This window comes from Hippoglossus stenolepis, chromosome 13 (genome assembly GCF_022539355.2).
Source record: "Hippoglossus stenolepis isolate QCI-W04-F060 chromosome 13, HSTE1.2, whole genome shotgun sequence".
Taxonomy (NCBI): Eukaryota; Metazoa; Chordata; class Actinopteri; order Pleuronectiformes; family Pleuronectidae; genus Hippoglossus; species Hippoglossus stenolepis.
The window spans coordinates 20,480,368-20,493,264 of NC_061495.1; the positions used below are offsets into that span (position 1 = coordinate 20,480,368).

At 41.9% G+C, this 12,897-nt stretch overlaps 2 protein-coding genes across 2 annotated transcripts; one reads left to right on the forward strand and one right to left on the reverse strand.

The window, feature by feature from the left end:
- Nucleotides 1-258: 258 nt before the first annotated feature.
- pdcl3 (phosducin-like 3) lies at nucleotides 259-3,085 on the forward strand. Its single transcript, XM_035175102.2, has 6 exons — nucleotides 259-413; nucleotides 843-960; nucleotides 1,224-1,314; nucleotides 1,646-1,789; nucleotides 2,081-2,289; nucleotides 2,425-3,085. The coding sequence occupies exons 1-6, from the start codon at nucleotides 408-410 to the stop codon at nucleotides 2,571-2,573; spliced, it is 717 nt and encodes a 238-aa protein (XP_035030993.1). The 5' UTR covers nucleotides 259-407; the 3' UTR covers nucleotides 2,574-3,085.
- On the reverse strand, nucleotides 2,865-6,890 carry nms (neuromedin S). Its single transcript, XM_035175103.1, has 7 exons — nucleotides 6,548-6,890; nucleotides 5,597-5,643; nucleotides 4,944-5,000; nucleotides 4,528-4,554; nucleotides 4,367-4,420; nucleotides 3,663-3,731; nucleotides 2,865-3,382 (listed from the first exon to the last, which is right to left on the reverse strand). Exons 1-7 carry the CDS (start codon nucleotides 6,873-6,875, stop codon nucleotides 3,374-3,376), a joined length of 591 nt encoding a protein of 196 aa, XP_035030994.1. The 5' UTR covers nucleotides 6,876-6,890; the 3' UTR covers nucleotides 2,865-3,373.
- Between the last annotated feature and the right edge of the window lie 6,007 nt (nucleotides 6,891-12,897).

The window sequence follows — 12,897 nt, forward strand, 5'->3', positions numbered from 1 at the left end:
TGCGTGTGCGTGTGTGTGTGTGTGTGTGTGTGTGTGTGTGTGTGACAGCACCTGTTTGGTTTCAGCCACAAACAGCCTGCTGCGTTCCCACTCCTTATAGGGACATGTGAGTCTCCAGAGGAAGTTGGTGTCACTTTTATTATTGTCCTATCCGCAAGGCATCGGTTCCTTATCTTTTAAACATGAATTTACTTTCCTCTCACATCATCTAAAAACACAAACACTTCAAACCTCAAGTAAACTTTGATTAAAAGTTATTATTTTTCATCTGGGGTGTATTTAATGTGAGTGTGAGAAAGCGGAAGATTTGTGTTTCCAGCCGAACTCGGGCGGTGTGCGCTCCTTCTGTTTCCGTGTCTAGGAGAAGAGCAGCGGTGTGATTTCTGAGGAGACTCTTATCCGTCAAAATGCAGGTTGGTTCCTCTTTACGACACTTGTTGACACTTTGGGGAATGGAAACATTGATTTTCGGTTGTTGTCGACGCCGATTGTCGATTAATATTTAGTGTAACCTCGCTAGCATTGTAGCTGGGCGTATCTACAGCTGTCCTGTTAGCTTTAGCTTTAACCTAACCCCCCACCCGAACCTGTCCAGCAGAAACACACCACAAAACATGTTGACATGAAATTAGATGATGCTAAAGCTGGAATTATCTCTGATTCTTCGATTACTTTCTTTACATACATGTATCTGATAATGGTAGAAATGTTGTAATGGTTAAATAAAACTCTAGTTGTTTATTTCGAGTTGTTATTGAGTTATTAAAACATCTGAAACGGAGCCAGAGCATAAAGAAACCGAGAGTAACATCACTTGTGTTTGTTCTTTGTTTTCTCTCCAGGACCCAAATGAAGACACAGAGTGGAACGATATCTTGAGGAAGAAAGGCATTCTTCCTCCCAAAGAGATACCTAAAGATGACGAAGAGGAGGAGTTGGCCCTCAAACAGCAGTCTCTCGGTAAGAGAGACCGTTTGGTGAATTGTATATATCAGCTTTTCTCTGTCCCTTAATGGTGGAAATGCATGTTTCCACCCCAGAGAACATGGATTAAAGTGTAACCCTTATCCATTAACCCTGGACGTCTGGGTTTATTTGCTGATATAGAAATGAAAACCACAAAGTCTTCCATGATGGCTAATTTGACTCTGATCAGTCAATGTTTGTGATACTGTTTAGATTAAGAACATGTAAAATCATCTGCCTGTTGTGTCTCTGAACAGTTAAAACGTATGAGAGCATGACACTGGAAGAACTGGATGAGAATGAAGACGAGTTCGGTGAGGATGATGAGGCTGCCATCGAGATGTACAGGTGAGTGAAGGTGATGCAGGTAGGGGAGTGATGTACTGAGCAACTCCCAGGCCTGTACATCATCCTGTTTTGTGGAGAAAGCCAAGCCAACCAGTCGGCGTGTTGATTGTCCAGTTGGATTAACAACCTGTAGCTCCAGTGGAGGCAGCTCATGGACACTGGGGTCTGATATATTTGTCTAATCGTTTAAGTATATTTGTATAATTTCATTTACATATAATGGCCTCATCCTCCCAAATATTTACTTAATATTTTCAAATATGAATCTCTAACTGAGACTCTCATCGTAGGCTGAGGTCATGTCACTGACGTGTGTTGCATATCTTTGCAGACAGAAGCGTCTTGCTGAGTGGAAGGTGTCTCAGTTGAAGAATGTGTTCAAGGAGGTGGTTGAAATCTCAGCACAAGACTACGTCAAGGAGGTGAATCAGGCCGGAGAAGGCATCTGGGTGGTGCTGCACCTCTACAAACAGGGGTGAGTCATCCAACCACATCAGGCACCTGAACAAAGATGAGACAAAAACTATCAAAGGCTTATTGAAATAAAGCAGAAAGTCTGATTTTTAATGATCTTTACCATTTTTAGGTTATATAATTTCTTAATAGTTACTAGTATATGATCTTGTCTGGTTTGAGAATATTTCTGTCTTCTTATAAAACCCTCTTGAACTCATATCAGGACTTATATTTAATTTTCTTATTTTTATTCAACATCATCATTAACATATCTGTCCACTCTTTCCTTTCCGCTCATGTTATTTGTCAGCATCCCTCTGTGTACGCTCATCAACCAGCACCTGAGCTTCTTGGCCAGGAAGTTCCCGCAGACCAAGTTCATCAAGTCAATCTCCACCACCTGCATCCCCAACTACCCCGATCGCAACCTGCCCACCATCTTTGTCTATTACGAGGGGGAGATGAAGGCCCAGTTCATCGGTCCCCTGGTCTTCGGGGGCATGAACCTCAAAGTTGAAGGTGGGTGTAAAGTTGCTTACGGAAAAACTGCATCACTGAACAGCTGTCGTTTCATTTTTTCTTGTTTTCCTCTATGTATCTTGTATATTTCATCATGTTTTACGAATTAAGTATTTGTTATTTGTCTTGTTACAGAGCTGGAGTGGAGGTTATCAGAGTCCGGGGCGGTGAAGACGGACCTAGAGGAAAACCCGAAGAAGCAAATTGAAGACAAGCTAATGTCGTCAATCAGATGTTCGCTCCCCACACGAAAGGACAGTGACTCTGAGGAAGAGGACGATTAGAAAAAAACATGTTACTCCAAAGCAGAACAACCATGTGGCTGTTATGTGGGAAACACTCAGAGGACCTTGAAACATTGGATGATAATATGGGCAGCGATAGCATCTCCTTTTATGAGCAAGTTCATTTCATGTTTTGACCATGTAGGTGGCGCTGTTGTGCTGCGATCAATCCTGCTCAAAGGAACTTTGGACGCTTGGTGGCACAGTATCAAACCTACAGTACGATCCCTCTTTTTGTAACTTTAATAATGTCCAGATGCATCCACTGAATCTCTACAAAATAATCAAAGACAAATTTTAACTTTTTTATTATGTTTCATGTTAATTTTGTCACAAAATGTACATGTACATTTAAAATCTGTAAAATTAAATGTGAGTTCACCGCTTTGCCACAATATCAGTATTTTCCCCCAAATGCTATTTTTTTGGAATCTGTCATTGACCTAAAAAGACCTTGCCTAAGACCTTCTTTTAAATGATTTGTTTCAAGATTAAAAGACATATTTCTTGTGCAACATGACAAATTTGTGCTTGGAAACATTTCACGTTGACATTTGGAAGCAGGAAGACATGTGGCAGCCACTCTGTTTTTTTATTCCATCTATACAATAATTTATTTTCTGTTAACAAAAAGCCATGTGCCTGTCAGCCACGTCGGAGATGTGTTGTCCCATCAGCTGTTTTTTGAAGGTGGCGTCCGGAGGAGAAGTTGCCCGCTGCTGCTCTTCTTCTTCTGTCCGATCTGATTTTCCTTGTTTGTTCTTCAGACTGGTCTTTTACAACAGCCCCTCTGGCAGCACTCAAATCTTCTGTTTCATTAGAGAGACAGAGGAAGAGAAACGTCAGTGTCAGCAGCAAATCGAACCTGATCAGTGATTCATGCTCGCTCATCTCAATCACTGTTTCACGGCTTCTAGTCATGTGCTGTTTTCCTGTGTACATCCTCTTCCTACAGCATTTTCCCATGTCCCTGTGCTGAGTCAGAGCCCTGCTTCATCTTCTTTAAAAGTTCACATTGTACCTCTTTAATTTTCTAAAAGTTTACAGCTGAGTGTTAAAGACGTGGATATGTATCTTTAGTTTTCTCACCAAAAGTAGAACCTTTCTCCTCTGGGAAAGCTTTGGCGAAAGTCGCATCAGAGGGTGAACTGAGTGAGACTGGAGGAGGAAAGAGAAGAGTTACTGTTTGTTGATGATGACCTGCTGTTTCACACGTATTCAGTTCAATTAGAACATATTTAAATTAAGTTCTCATGTGGCTGCTTATTTATGACGATTAACATTTACAAAAAAAATGTTTCTCAAAGTTAGGTCATTTTATTTCACCAAAAAAAGATAATTTAATTCTGACTCACACCTGTTAGTGTGTTTGGATTACATAGAAACTACTACATAGATTTTCATGAAACTTGGTGAAAACATGGGCGAAGAAAGAATTAATAAAATCTTTTCACGGATACGGACGACAGGCCAGATCCCATTTCCTTTTTTTCTTTTTTTTTTTATCACATTGCGAGATTGAGATTTTCTAGGGAATAATTGGATGGATTTTGATGAAACAAGTCTGGCAAAAAAGGTTCACAGTCAGCTGAGCAGGTGATCTCCTTCAAATTGGTGTAATCCATCTGTGAATGTTGAGGAGCATCAGTCACCTGAGTGCTCGGAGTGAGACAGCTGCATTCATATCAACAATGGGCAACTCTTGACTAATTGTCACCATTTGCTCGATTTGATCTTATACTTAAATACGCGATGAATCAAAAAGACGAGAGTGGTTTGTTTTTTCTGCTCACCTCGTGCTGTACAGCTCCTACAGAGTCACGTGCTTTGGAGTAATGAAACAGAAACTGGGGGGAAAAACAGGAGAAATCCCAAACTCAGTGAACCGTTGCTGAACAAATCTCAGAAATTTAAAATACAGTGGAATAAATGATAAACAATAAGGAAAACTTACTCTTTTGAAAACATTCTGAACTTGTTCCTGTGAAGAAAACAATTTCTAGTTGATAATAGAAGGAACATGGAAAAACACATCCTGATGGTTTCAGTGTCCACAGACACCATGAGTGTGTAACCAGTCTACCATACATCCCTGTACCACTCCCTAGTAAATATGGAATCTACATGTGTATTTTATATATATGTAATTTGTAAAAGGCCTAGTCCCTGGCCTCATAGTGTAGCGCCACCTATTGCTGGCTAAAAGAGGAACTTCATTGCTTTGGGAAAGCTGTCAACAAGCAAGTCCATGCACCAGCTACATGTGTCATATTTACACTAATTTTATTGATATTAGTGAAACAGAAATATTAAAACACTGTAATAGTATGATGTACCTTAAAGGTGATTTCCTAGTGCGTTTTTACCCACCTCATCCTGGTCTCTCCACAAGACGTCATTCAGATCATCACCCTGGATGCCACGCACCTACAGACACCAACACAATTAATGATGAACCAACCACAGCACTGTTTCACAGATTCAACAGTGACCAATACACTTTCCAGGGGGAAAAAAACGATGTCTTATTTTCACTAATTAAGACTTGAAATTGGGTTTATTAAACATTCCAGACAATCCCGAATACATTTCTCTGATACAGCTGTTGGTGCACTGAGCATTTGGACTGAATATATTTGCAGTTGTATATGCTCTCAGCACACAGTGCATACAGCATCACTACATCTCTACAATCACTCCCACTAAATATTATTATTATTATTATTATCACTAAAATCCACTTTATGTCAATTTGTTTTTCATTTCCTTTGCCTTACTACCCTCTTCATTGAGTGGGGGGTTTCCTGTATACGCACATCCTCACCCTCTTTCAATCATGATGAGTGCGAAATAGACTTTGAATTCTTCCGACTGCCCCTTAACTTCCTCTGTACCTTAATAATATTCCTCTCTTTACTGACAACCTTAAAAACTATTTATCACAAACATCAGACCTGGAAATGGGAACAAAGAAGAGAGACATACATTGAAATGTAATAGGAAGGGTGTAGATAATTCATTACCTTTCTGAACGCTATGTCGTCTTCCCACTGGTCGTAAGGGCTGGCATCTGGACAAAGAGCACGTGAGAGGCCTTGAGAATATTTTCAACCATACTGGGAAGATTATTTATGGCAATGCAGCATCTCAATTGTTTTACACAAAAAAAGTAATTGCAACTACAATCATAAGGAATTGTAGAAAAAGGCCATAATACGGTGTTTGTGGTCCACAACAGTGACATCATGAATCTGCTTCTCAATCAGAGATGAGAAAATACAATTACAATACAGAGGCTTTCTGTATTGGTAATAATAGTCTTAATTCAAATTCAATCATATTTACAGGATCTAGTGTCATTAGACATCATGGCAAGTAACTAAATACAGTTACTCGCTTACTCCCTAAGATACAGTATGTGTGCATTACTTGAGTATGTAGATTTTATATATTTTATACTTCATCTTCAGCTCCACTTCATATTGTGGGGAAATATTTTGTAGTTTTTGCACCAGTTGTATGTTTTATACACAAAGTAAATGATCCCCTTAAAAAAATACAATACATCATGAATAACTTAATATAGGTGTATAAATAAAAATAAAATTAATTAATACTTTCAATACTGTACTACCTTTTTTAACCAATAGGTGTTTTATTCTAGTGCAGGGTTAAATTAATCACTTTAACTGACCTTTATCATACTTCATGGTATTCCCTCTCCTGTAAACACTATAATAAATTAGAATTGTTAGAACTGAACTTTTTTTTTCTATAATGAGCTGTAACTTTGCATCCTTTGTCCATTTCAGGGTTTTAAGTGAAAAAAAAAAATCCTCACAAAAAAACAACAAAAATGTCAAACCCACTTTAGAGATCCATTTACAAATTCTGACCACACACTTTGTAAAGACTTATAGATTTAGTTGAGCTCTTGAGCTCTAAAAGCCCGTTATATTATTATGATCACTCACCTGTTGAGCTGCAACATCCAAGAAACCAGAATAAGCATAAAATAAAAAGTTGTCGCACTGTTGGCAGCGTCATGACTGTGCGTACTCGCTCCTCTTCCTCTGGATCGGTGCGCTTCGGTTCTGGAGAGGCTGTGTCGCTTGGTGCGCACTGGTCCGCTCGGTTCGGTTCTGCTCGGCTCAGCTCGTGGGTCTCGATCCCTGGCGGCTGTGTGTGTGTGGTCTGAACACCTCTGCCCTCTGCTCTGTTTAAAAAGTGCACAACTTTGAGCGCAGAAAAGCGTCCTCTCCTACGTAGAGGTGACCAATCACACCGACTCCAACGCACCATCCACCCCCCTGTCAGGGACACACACACACACACACACACACACACACACACACACACACACACACACACACACACACACTCTGTACTGGGAATACATGGGTTGAGTGCTGACGTCAGGTTTTTATAATGGATGATATGACTGGAACATGAGCTTTACAGGGAAATGGATGATAACCCTGAAGATACATTGAATATCGTAAGTGTATTAAATTAGTAATGCTCACGTCATGTGTGGTTTAGGTGATGTGAAGGTGATTTTACATTTAATTTTTTTATTAAACGATGACGTTAAAAGAACTGTGTTAAATCCTTCTTAATGTGATTCTAGCACATTTGACAGTGTACTGATCCTTCACGTGGGCTGGACACTTGTATATGGATGACAAAAATAAATAACGACCATTCATTTCTTCACACCACTGTCTTAGAATGCTATGAAAAACAAAACTAGAATCGCACATACTTCCGCAGAGGACCAGTCCCCTTACATTCAGCACCAGCAACTCTTCAGTCTTCTAAATATGTCAGATTTTTTCAATCAATATCTCTCAATTATTCTCTGAGAAATCAAACGTGTTCCTGAAAAATGTGCTGGTGACATTTGGGACATTTCTCTTCTGAGAACAATGTAGAGATCTTTATAGATTTCAGCTCTGAGCACCACTGATGTATAAGAATCAATTTGTTGAAATTATTTCTTAATCTAAATACCATTGTTTCAAGTTTAAAAGTTTATACTGGAGGTCGGACGTCATTTTGCATTATAATCTGTGTACTCTTTCTTATTTCCTGAAAACTTATTTTCCTCACATACAGAAATAACCTTTAATCACGGTATTCTGACACAATTTGGCGTTTATTCTCCTGTAAGTACCTCTGACTGCATGTATACAAGAAACCAGAGCATCCATATCTGAGGAGGTCACGGTGAGTCATCTGAGGCCGCACAGCAACATGGTGCTTTTAGCATCTCAGTTTGACTCTCGTCTTGGTCTGGTGACGCCACAGTGGAATCTTCAGCACCTTCAGTTATTTCTGGCAGAGAGTCTGGTAAGGCTTCCCTGGAGTCCTGGAACGCAACCTCCTCCACAGAGAGTCTGTCAGTCAGGCTCATCCTCAAAGTGCTTCTGTTGCTGCTACATACATCATATGAGCACTCAAGACCAGCAGTTCGGTTTCTGCTCTAAAAACTTCTCCCCAGCCTGAGTCATCTTGTGGTTTAACCAAGCCTCTAGTAACACCGATTTACGGAAAGTCCCTCTCCATCGTCTGCAGCATCCACAGTGGAGGTTAATCATCCTTGTTATAGAGCTGTGTGCTGATTGGTTAAAGCCATAACACTGGAGATCTGATAGTTGAATTAGTTTGCCAACATTCTTGGAGCAAAGTCATAAAGTGTGTCACAAAAGAACAAGGAATAGACAGTAGCAAACCAACAAAAGGCCAGTTTAACCCTTGTGTTGTCCCTGCTTCCCCCGGCTGTTGGCCCCCTCACATAGCCCACCCCATATTAGGACGCACACGTAGGGCAATAGACAAGTGAGCAGCCCTTGCAGATGTATTTGTTACACCTGCGGCACACGGTGTGAGTTTTACAGTCCTTTTTCCTGGGGCATATCTGACACCTCTTCCTCTTACTCGTCCCAGCCGAGGCTGCTGTGGCTATGGAGGAGGCCGGACACTCGGGTGGCGTCGTGGTCAAGAGCTCTCTGTGCGGCGGCGGCGGCGCTTTTACAGCCTTCCCAACCGCGTGAGACGCGTCCGTGCGGGGATGCGCTCCCTTCGTGCGATGAACGGAGTCTCGAGAGCCTTTCCCAGCTGCTCTAGGAACACCCTCCGCGTGTTCCGCTTGCCCGGCATCCAGTCTGGGTTGATCTCTCTCCATATCACGAAGGCGTTGTAGGAAGAGACGTCGAGAATGTTGTGAAAGACGACCAGGGGCGCGCAGTCATCCTCCTGCAGCTGTACGTTCGATCACCTTGTCTAGGTTGTCCCGCCACCTTTGTTGCGGTTGTGTCCGGACGATGACCGGTTTCCGTCCTCGCGGTCGCTGATGTCGGCCTCGGGGTGCCGTGTGCTCAGGAGCACCAAATTCCTGTTTTTCTTTGGGATGTAGGACACCAGAGTGGCGGTGGGCGTGAATGCGAACTTGGAAGAGAACACCTCTCTTCCCTTGACATGAGCAGCCCGGTCGGGAGCTCGGGCTTGTTCTTCCGAACCGTGCCGACCACGGTGAGCTTCCTCTCCAGGAGCTGCCGCAGCGAGTTCGAGGAGGTGAAGTAATTGTCGCACGTGAGATTACGACCGTGCAGTCCCTCCGTTACATCGAGCAGTACCCGCAACCCCTGGTTCCGTGCTGGGCGTCCCCCGCTCGGCTTTCCGGTGTATACTTGCATCTTCCAAGCGTAGCTTGATTTCGCATCGCAGGCCACCCACGACTTGATCCCGTATTTCGCCGGCTTGCTGGGCATGTACTGACGGAACGGACACCGGCCTAGGGAGAAAAACAGGAGGAGAAGAGATGAGAGGAGATGAGATGAGGACGAGGACTATGAGGGACTAAATGAATTAAGGCTCAGTCTCGGCTGTCTGGGTATTCAGATTGTGTTGCGAGTATCACGTTACCGTGATTCATGTTCTGTCCTGTTTTTAAAAAAATGAATACTGACGCTGCAAACCAGCGTCAGTATTCATTGACGCTGGTTTGCCAGTTGCTCGTCAACGGTACCAGTTGCCGCCCACGGTCGCAGATGGTTGTAGCGGTAGCCGCGACACCCACGCGTCCCAGACCTCGCCACGGCCGCCAATTTGTCCGTGGCTCGTCTCGCCCGTCTCGTCTCGCGGTCGTCGAAGCGCAGCAGTCTGGAGTACATGTGGAAGAGTTTTAGGGGCATCGTGGCTCTCGGCGTCCCACAGGCTGGCGGCGGCCTCGCCCCGGGACCTGTACACGCCCGCTAAGATCAGCAGCCCTACGTAGGCGCGCAGGTCGGTCTCGTCCATCCCTTTCCATTCGTCGCCGTATTTTCGACGACCCACCCGATTCGTCATCTCCAGGATGATGTTCTCTACCGTCGGTGTGATGAACAGGTGGGACGTCGAGGCTAGGTCACGGTGCGGGACGTCGCGTGGATCGTGGGGCCCGGGGACCGCACAGAGCCAGCAGCAGAGGAGGAGGAAGAGGAGGAGGAGAAGGCTTCTCGGTCTGCTTCTCCATCTCCTTGTCCGTCCGCTTCTCGGTCTGGCTCTTTCGCCCTCTTCGGGTTCAGAGGATGGTTGCTGGGAGAATAGCTGTTGGAGAACCTGTTCTCTGGTGAAACTCTGCTGGCGCATCATATGCCATGGTCCGTGAGAGAGTGGCACACTGAGACTTATATGTGGGTCTAATGTACCCCCCCTTGATTTCAATTGGAACCAGGTGTGGGTCTAAATGACCCCACAGAGCACCACAGCGCCCTCTCTGGGGGTCTAAATGACCCCTCCCATGACAATCGAGAATGACAATCCATTGGTCTCAATTACCCCAGGAGAATTGGATAATGACAATCCTTGGGTCACCCTAACCCTAACCCTGACCAGCCAGGGCTTGTGTATGATCACACGCACGCACTCACGCACGCACCCAGGAACAACACGAGGGTTAAATAAATTACTCATTTTGAAATGCGTCTACAGAGGCTGTAGATAATAAAAGGGTGTTCCACAGGGCCGGAGCAGTGACTACAAATGCACTTTTCTTTTTAAATCAAGTGCCAGGGACAACCAGTAAACCTTGTCAGAAGAGACTTTTCAATCATAAAAAAATTACTTTAATCGGTATCACACAAATAAATAAAAAAAATTTCAAATGAAACTTTCCAATTGGGTTAATTTAGCTAAATTAGATTAACTTCAGTGTTAACAATTGATTTTCCTAAATTGGTCAATCCAATTTTATTCATAACCAAGAGGTTGATGGCTTCATGTCTGGATAGCAGGAGGACGTGAAGACTAGTCATCCATCTTTATATACAGTCTATGGTTCAGTGGCATTCTGGGCCATTTGTAGACATCCTAAATGTGCTTTCATGTATTCTGTCTCACCTCTTACTTGAACCCGCTCTGGGCTGCACATTAAAAGGAGCCATTTGACTAAATCTGGCACAATGCATCGTAATGATGTGGATTCATGTGCATTGTCCCTGAAGTATGAATAAATGTAAAGTCGAGACACATACCACTCTTATCATATGACAAAAGACAGCTGTCCTCTGCTGCTGCTGCTGAGTGTTTGCTTCAGACAGTTGATCCAAAAACTGACTGATGTTTTATTTAAGTGTAACAGAGCTGTTGTCAGGTGGAGCTCTGATGTGGAGAATGTATGTTGTTCTGTTCAGGGATTAACTGCTGCGATCAGGTAGAGCGGAGACATTGACTCCGACTGCCACTCACCACCAACCAACAACTGACATTTCACTCACGCCCGGTTTTACACCAATTAATTATGATGAGAGTAATATATAATAAGAGAGTAAAAGACATGCTTTATAATAATAATGAAAATGGAAAGACAAGTGAAATTAAACAATAAACGGAGAGTAAACCAAAAATATATACAACAGAACCCAATAGGAAAAATGTCATATGAGCAAAGTACATTATTTAAAAGTTGTTACATTACATTAGTTAAAGAATTTAGTTTTTATAAAATCTTCACATCCGAGTTCAAACCTCTGAGAGCTCTTAGATGGGTATCCCATAGTTTTGGAGCATTGCCTACTTTCTTTTGCATGTATTATAAATTGTAAAAAAAACAATTTGTAATACAATTTTTGGGTAAACGTAGGTAAATAAAAGAGTGTCTCTCTAGATTTTGTAAAATAATTAGTACGTTCAACAGCCTTTTGTCCTTCTTCCTGTCTTGGAAGTTGGTGGAGACCAAAATTTAGCTAATAGGATGCTAAATATTGGACTAACAAAACAAAATCAGTTTTCTTTGATTTCAGGATATAAAATTACAGTTTTTTTTATTTTATTGTCAAGCTCTTATTAAGACAAGTGGAGATAAATTCTCAATGCAGCAGGTTTACATGTCTCATCTCTCTAATATCCTAGCAGTTGCTGTTGATCCAGGTCTTTTTTATGTACATGTTATAATATATGATGTCATGCATAAATCCTAATTAACCTTAATAAGAGTCTGAGGTGATTTAAAAGCTCCAGTATCTGCTCTTCAAATTCCCCATGCTGTTTTGGTTGTTCTAAGAAAATAGACTGAGGGTTGAGGGTCGCACTTTTCATCAATAAGAAAAAAATATAGAAAAAATAGAAAGATATGACTACTTAATTGAAGCTCATTCACTGTATAAGTTTTTTGTTTTTCTATTTTAAGAGTCAACTTATCTCGTCTAATTCCATCAATTGTTTCATTTCATTTTGCTCGACTGTGAATAACAAGTGATGCAATCAAATCCATTACTGTTTACCCCAGAGAGCTGAGCAGGAGACAGTGTCCCTGTCTTGTGGCAGCGATATAAAAAGCAATAAACTCAAAGATGACTGACTCTTGATTCTTGCAGCGTTTTTGGAGTTCTGGTAATCACAGTCCATCTTGTTTGATTGACCTTCGCATAAACAAAGGAAATGGGAATAACTGAGCCACAGAGAAGCAGCTGAAGAGCCTCTTATTCACTTTCTTATTTTGAAAGATGGACCTGCTCCATTCCATGGCTCTTATGGAAAGAATATAGAAACACAGATCCAATCTGCCCAGTGAAGAACATGAGGCGTAGTGGTGGTAATGACAAACAAAGCATTTGTTGTTCGTCTGCCCATTACAGCAATTTGATCATATATTTATGAGGATATGAATTTGTCATTTTAAATGTTATATTTTTTATATTTTAATACACAATGCTGCATTGATATTTTCCTTTGTTATACATGTAAGAAATTTGAACTACCATCTTTTGGATTAGGATTAGTCCCAAACAGGTTTAAATATTTTTTACAGTGCAGTGGACAGTATATTTTTCTATCTAGATGG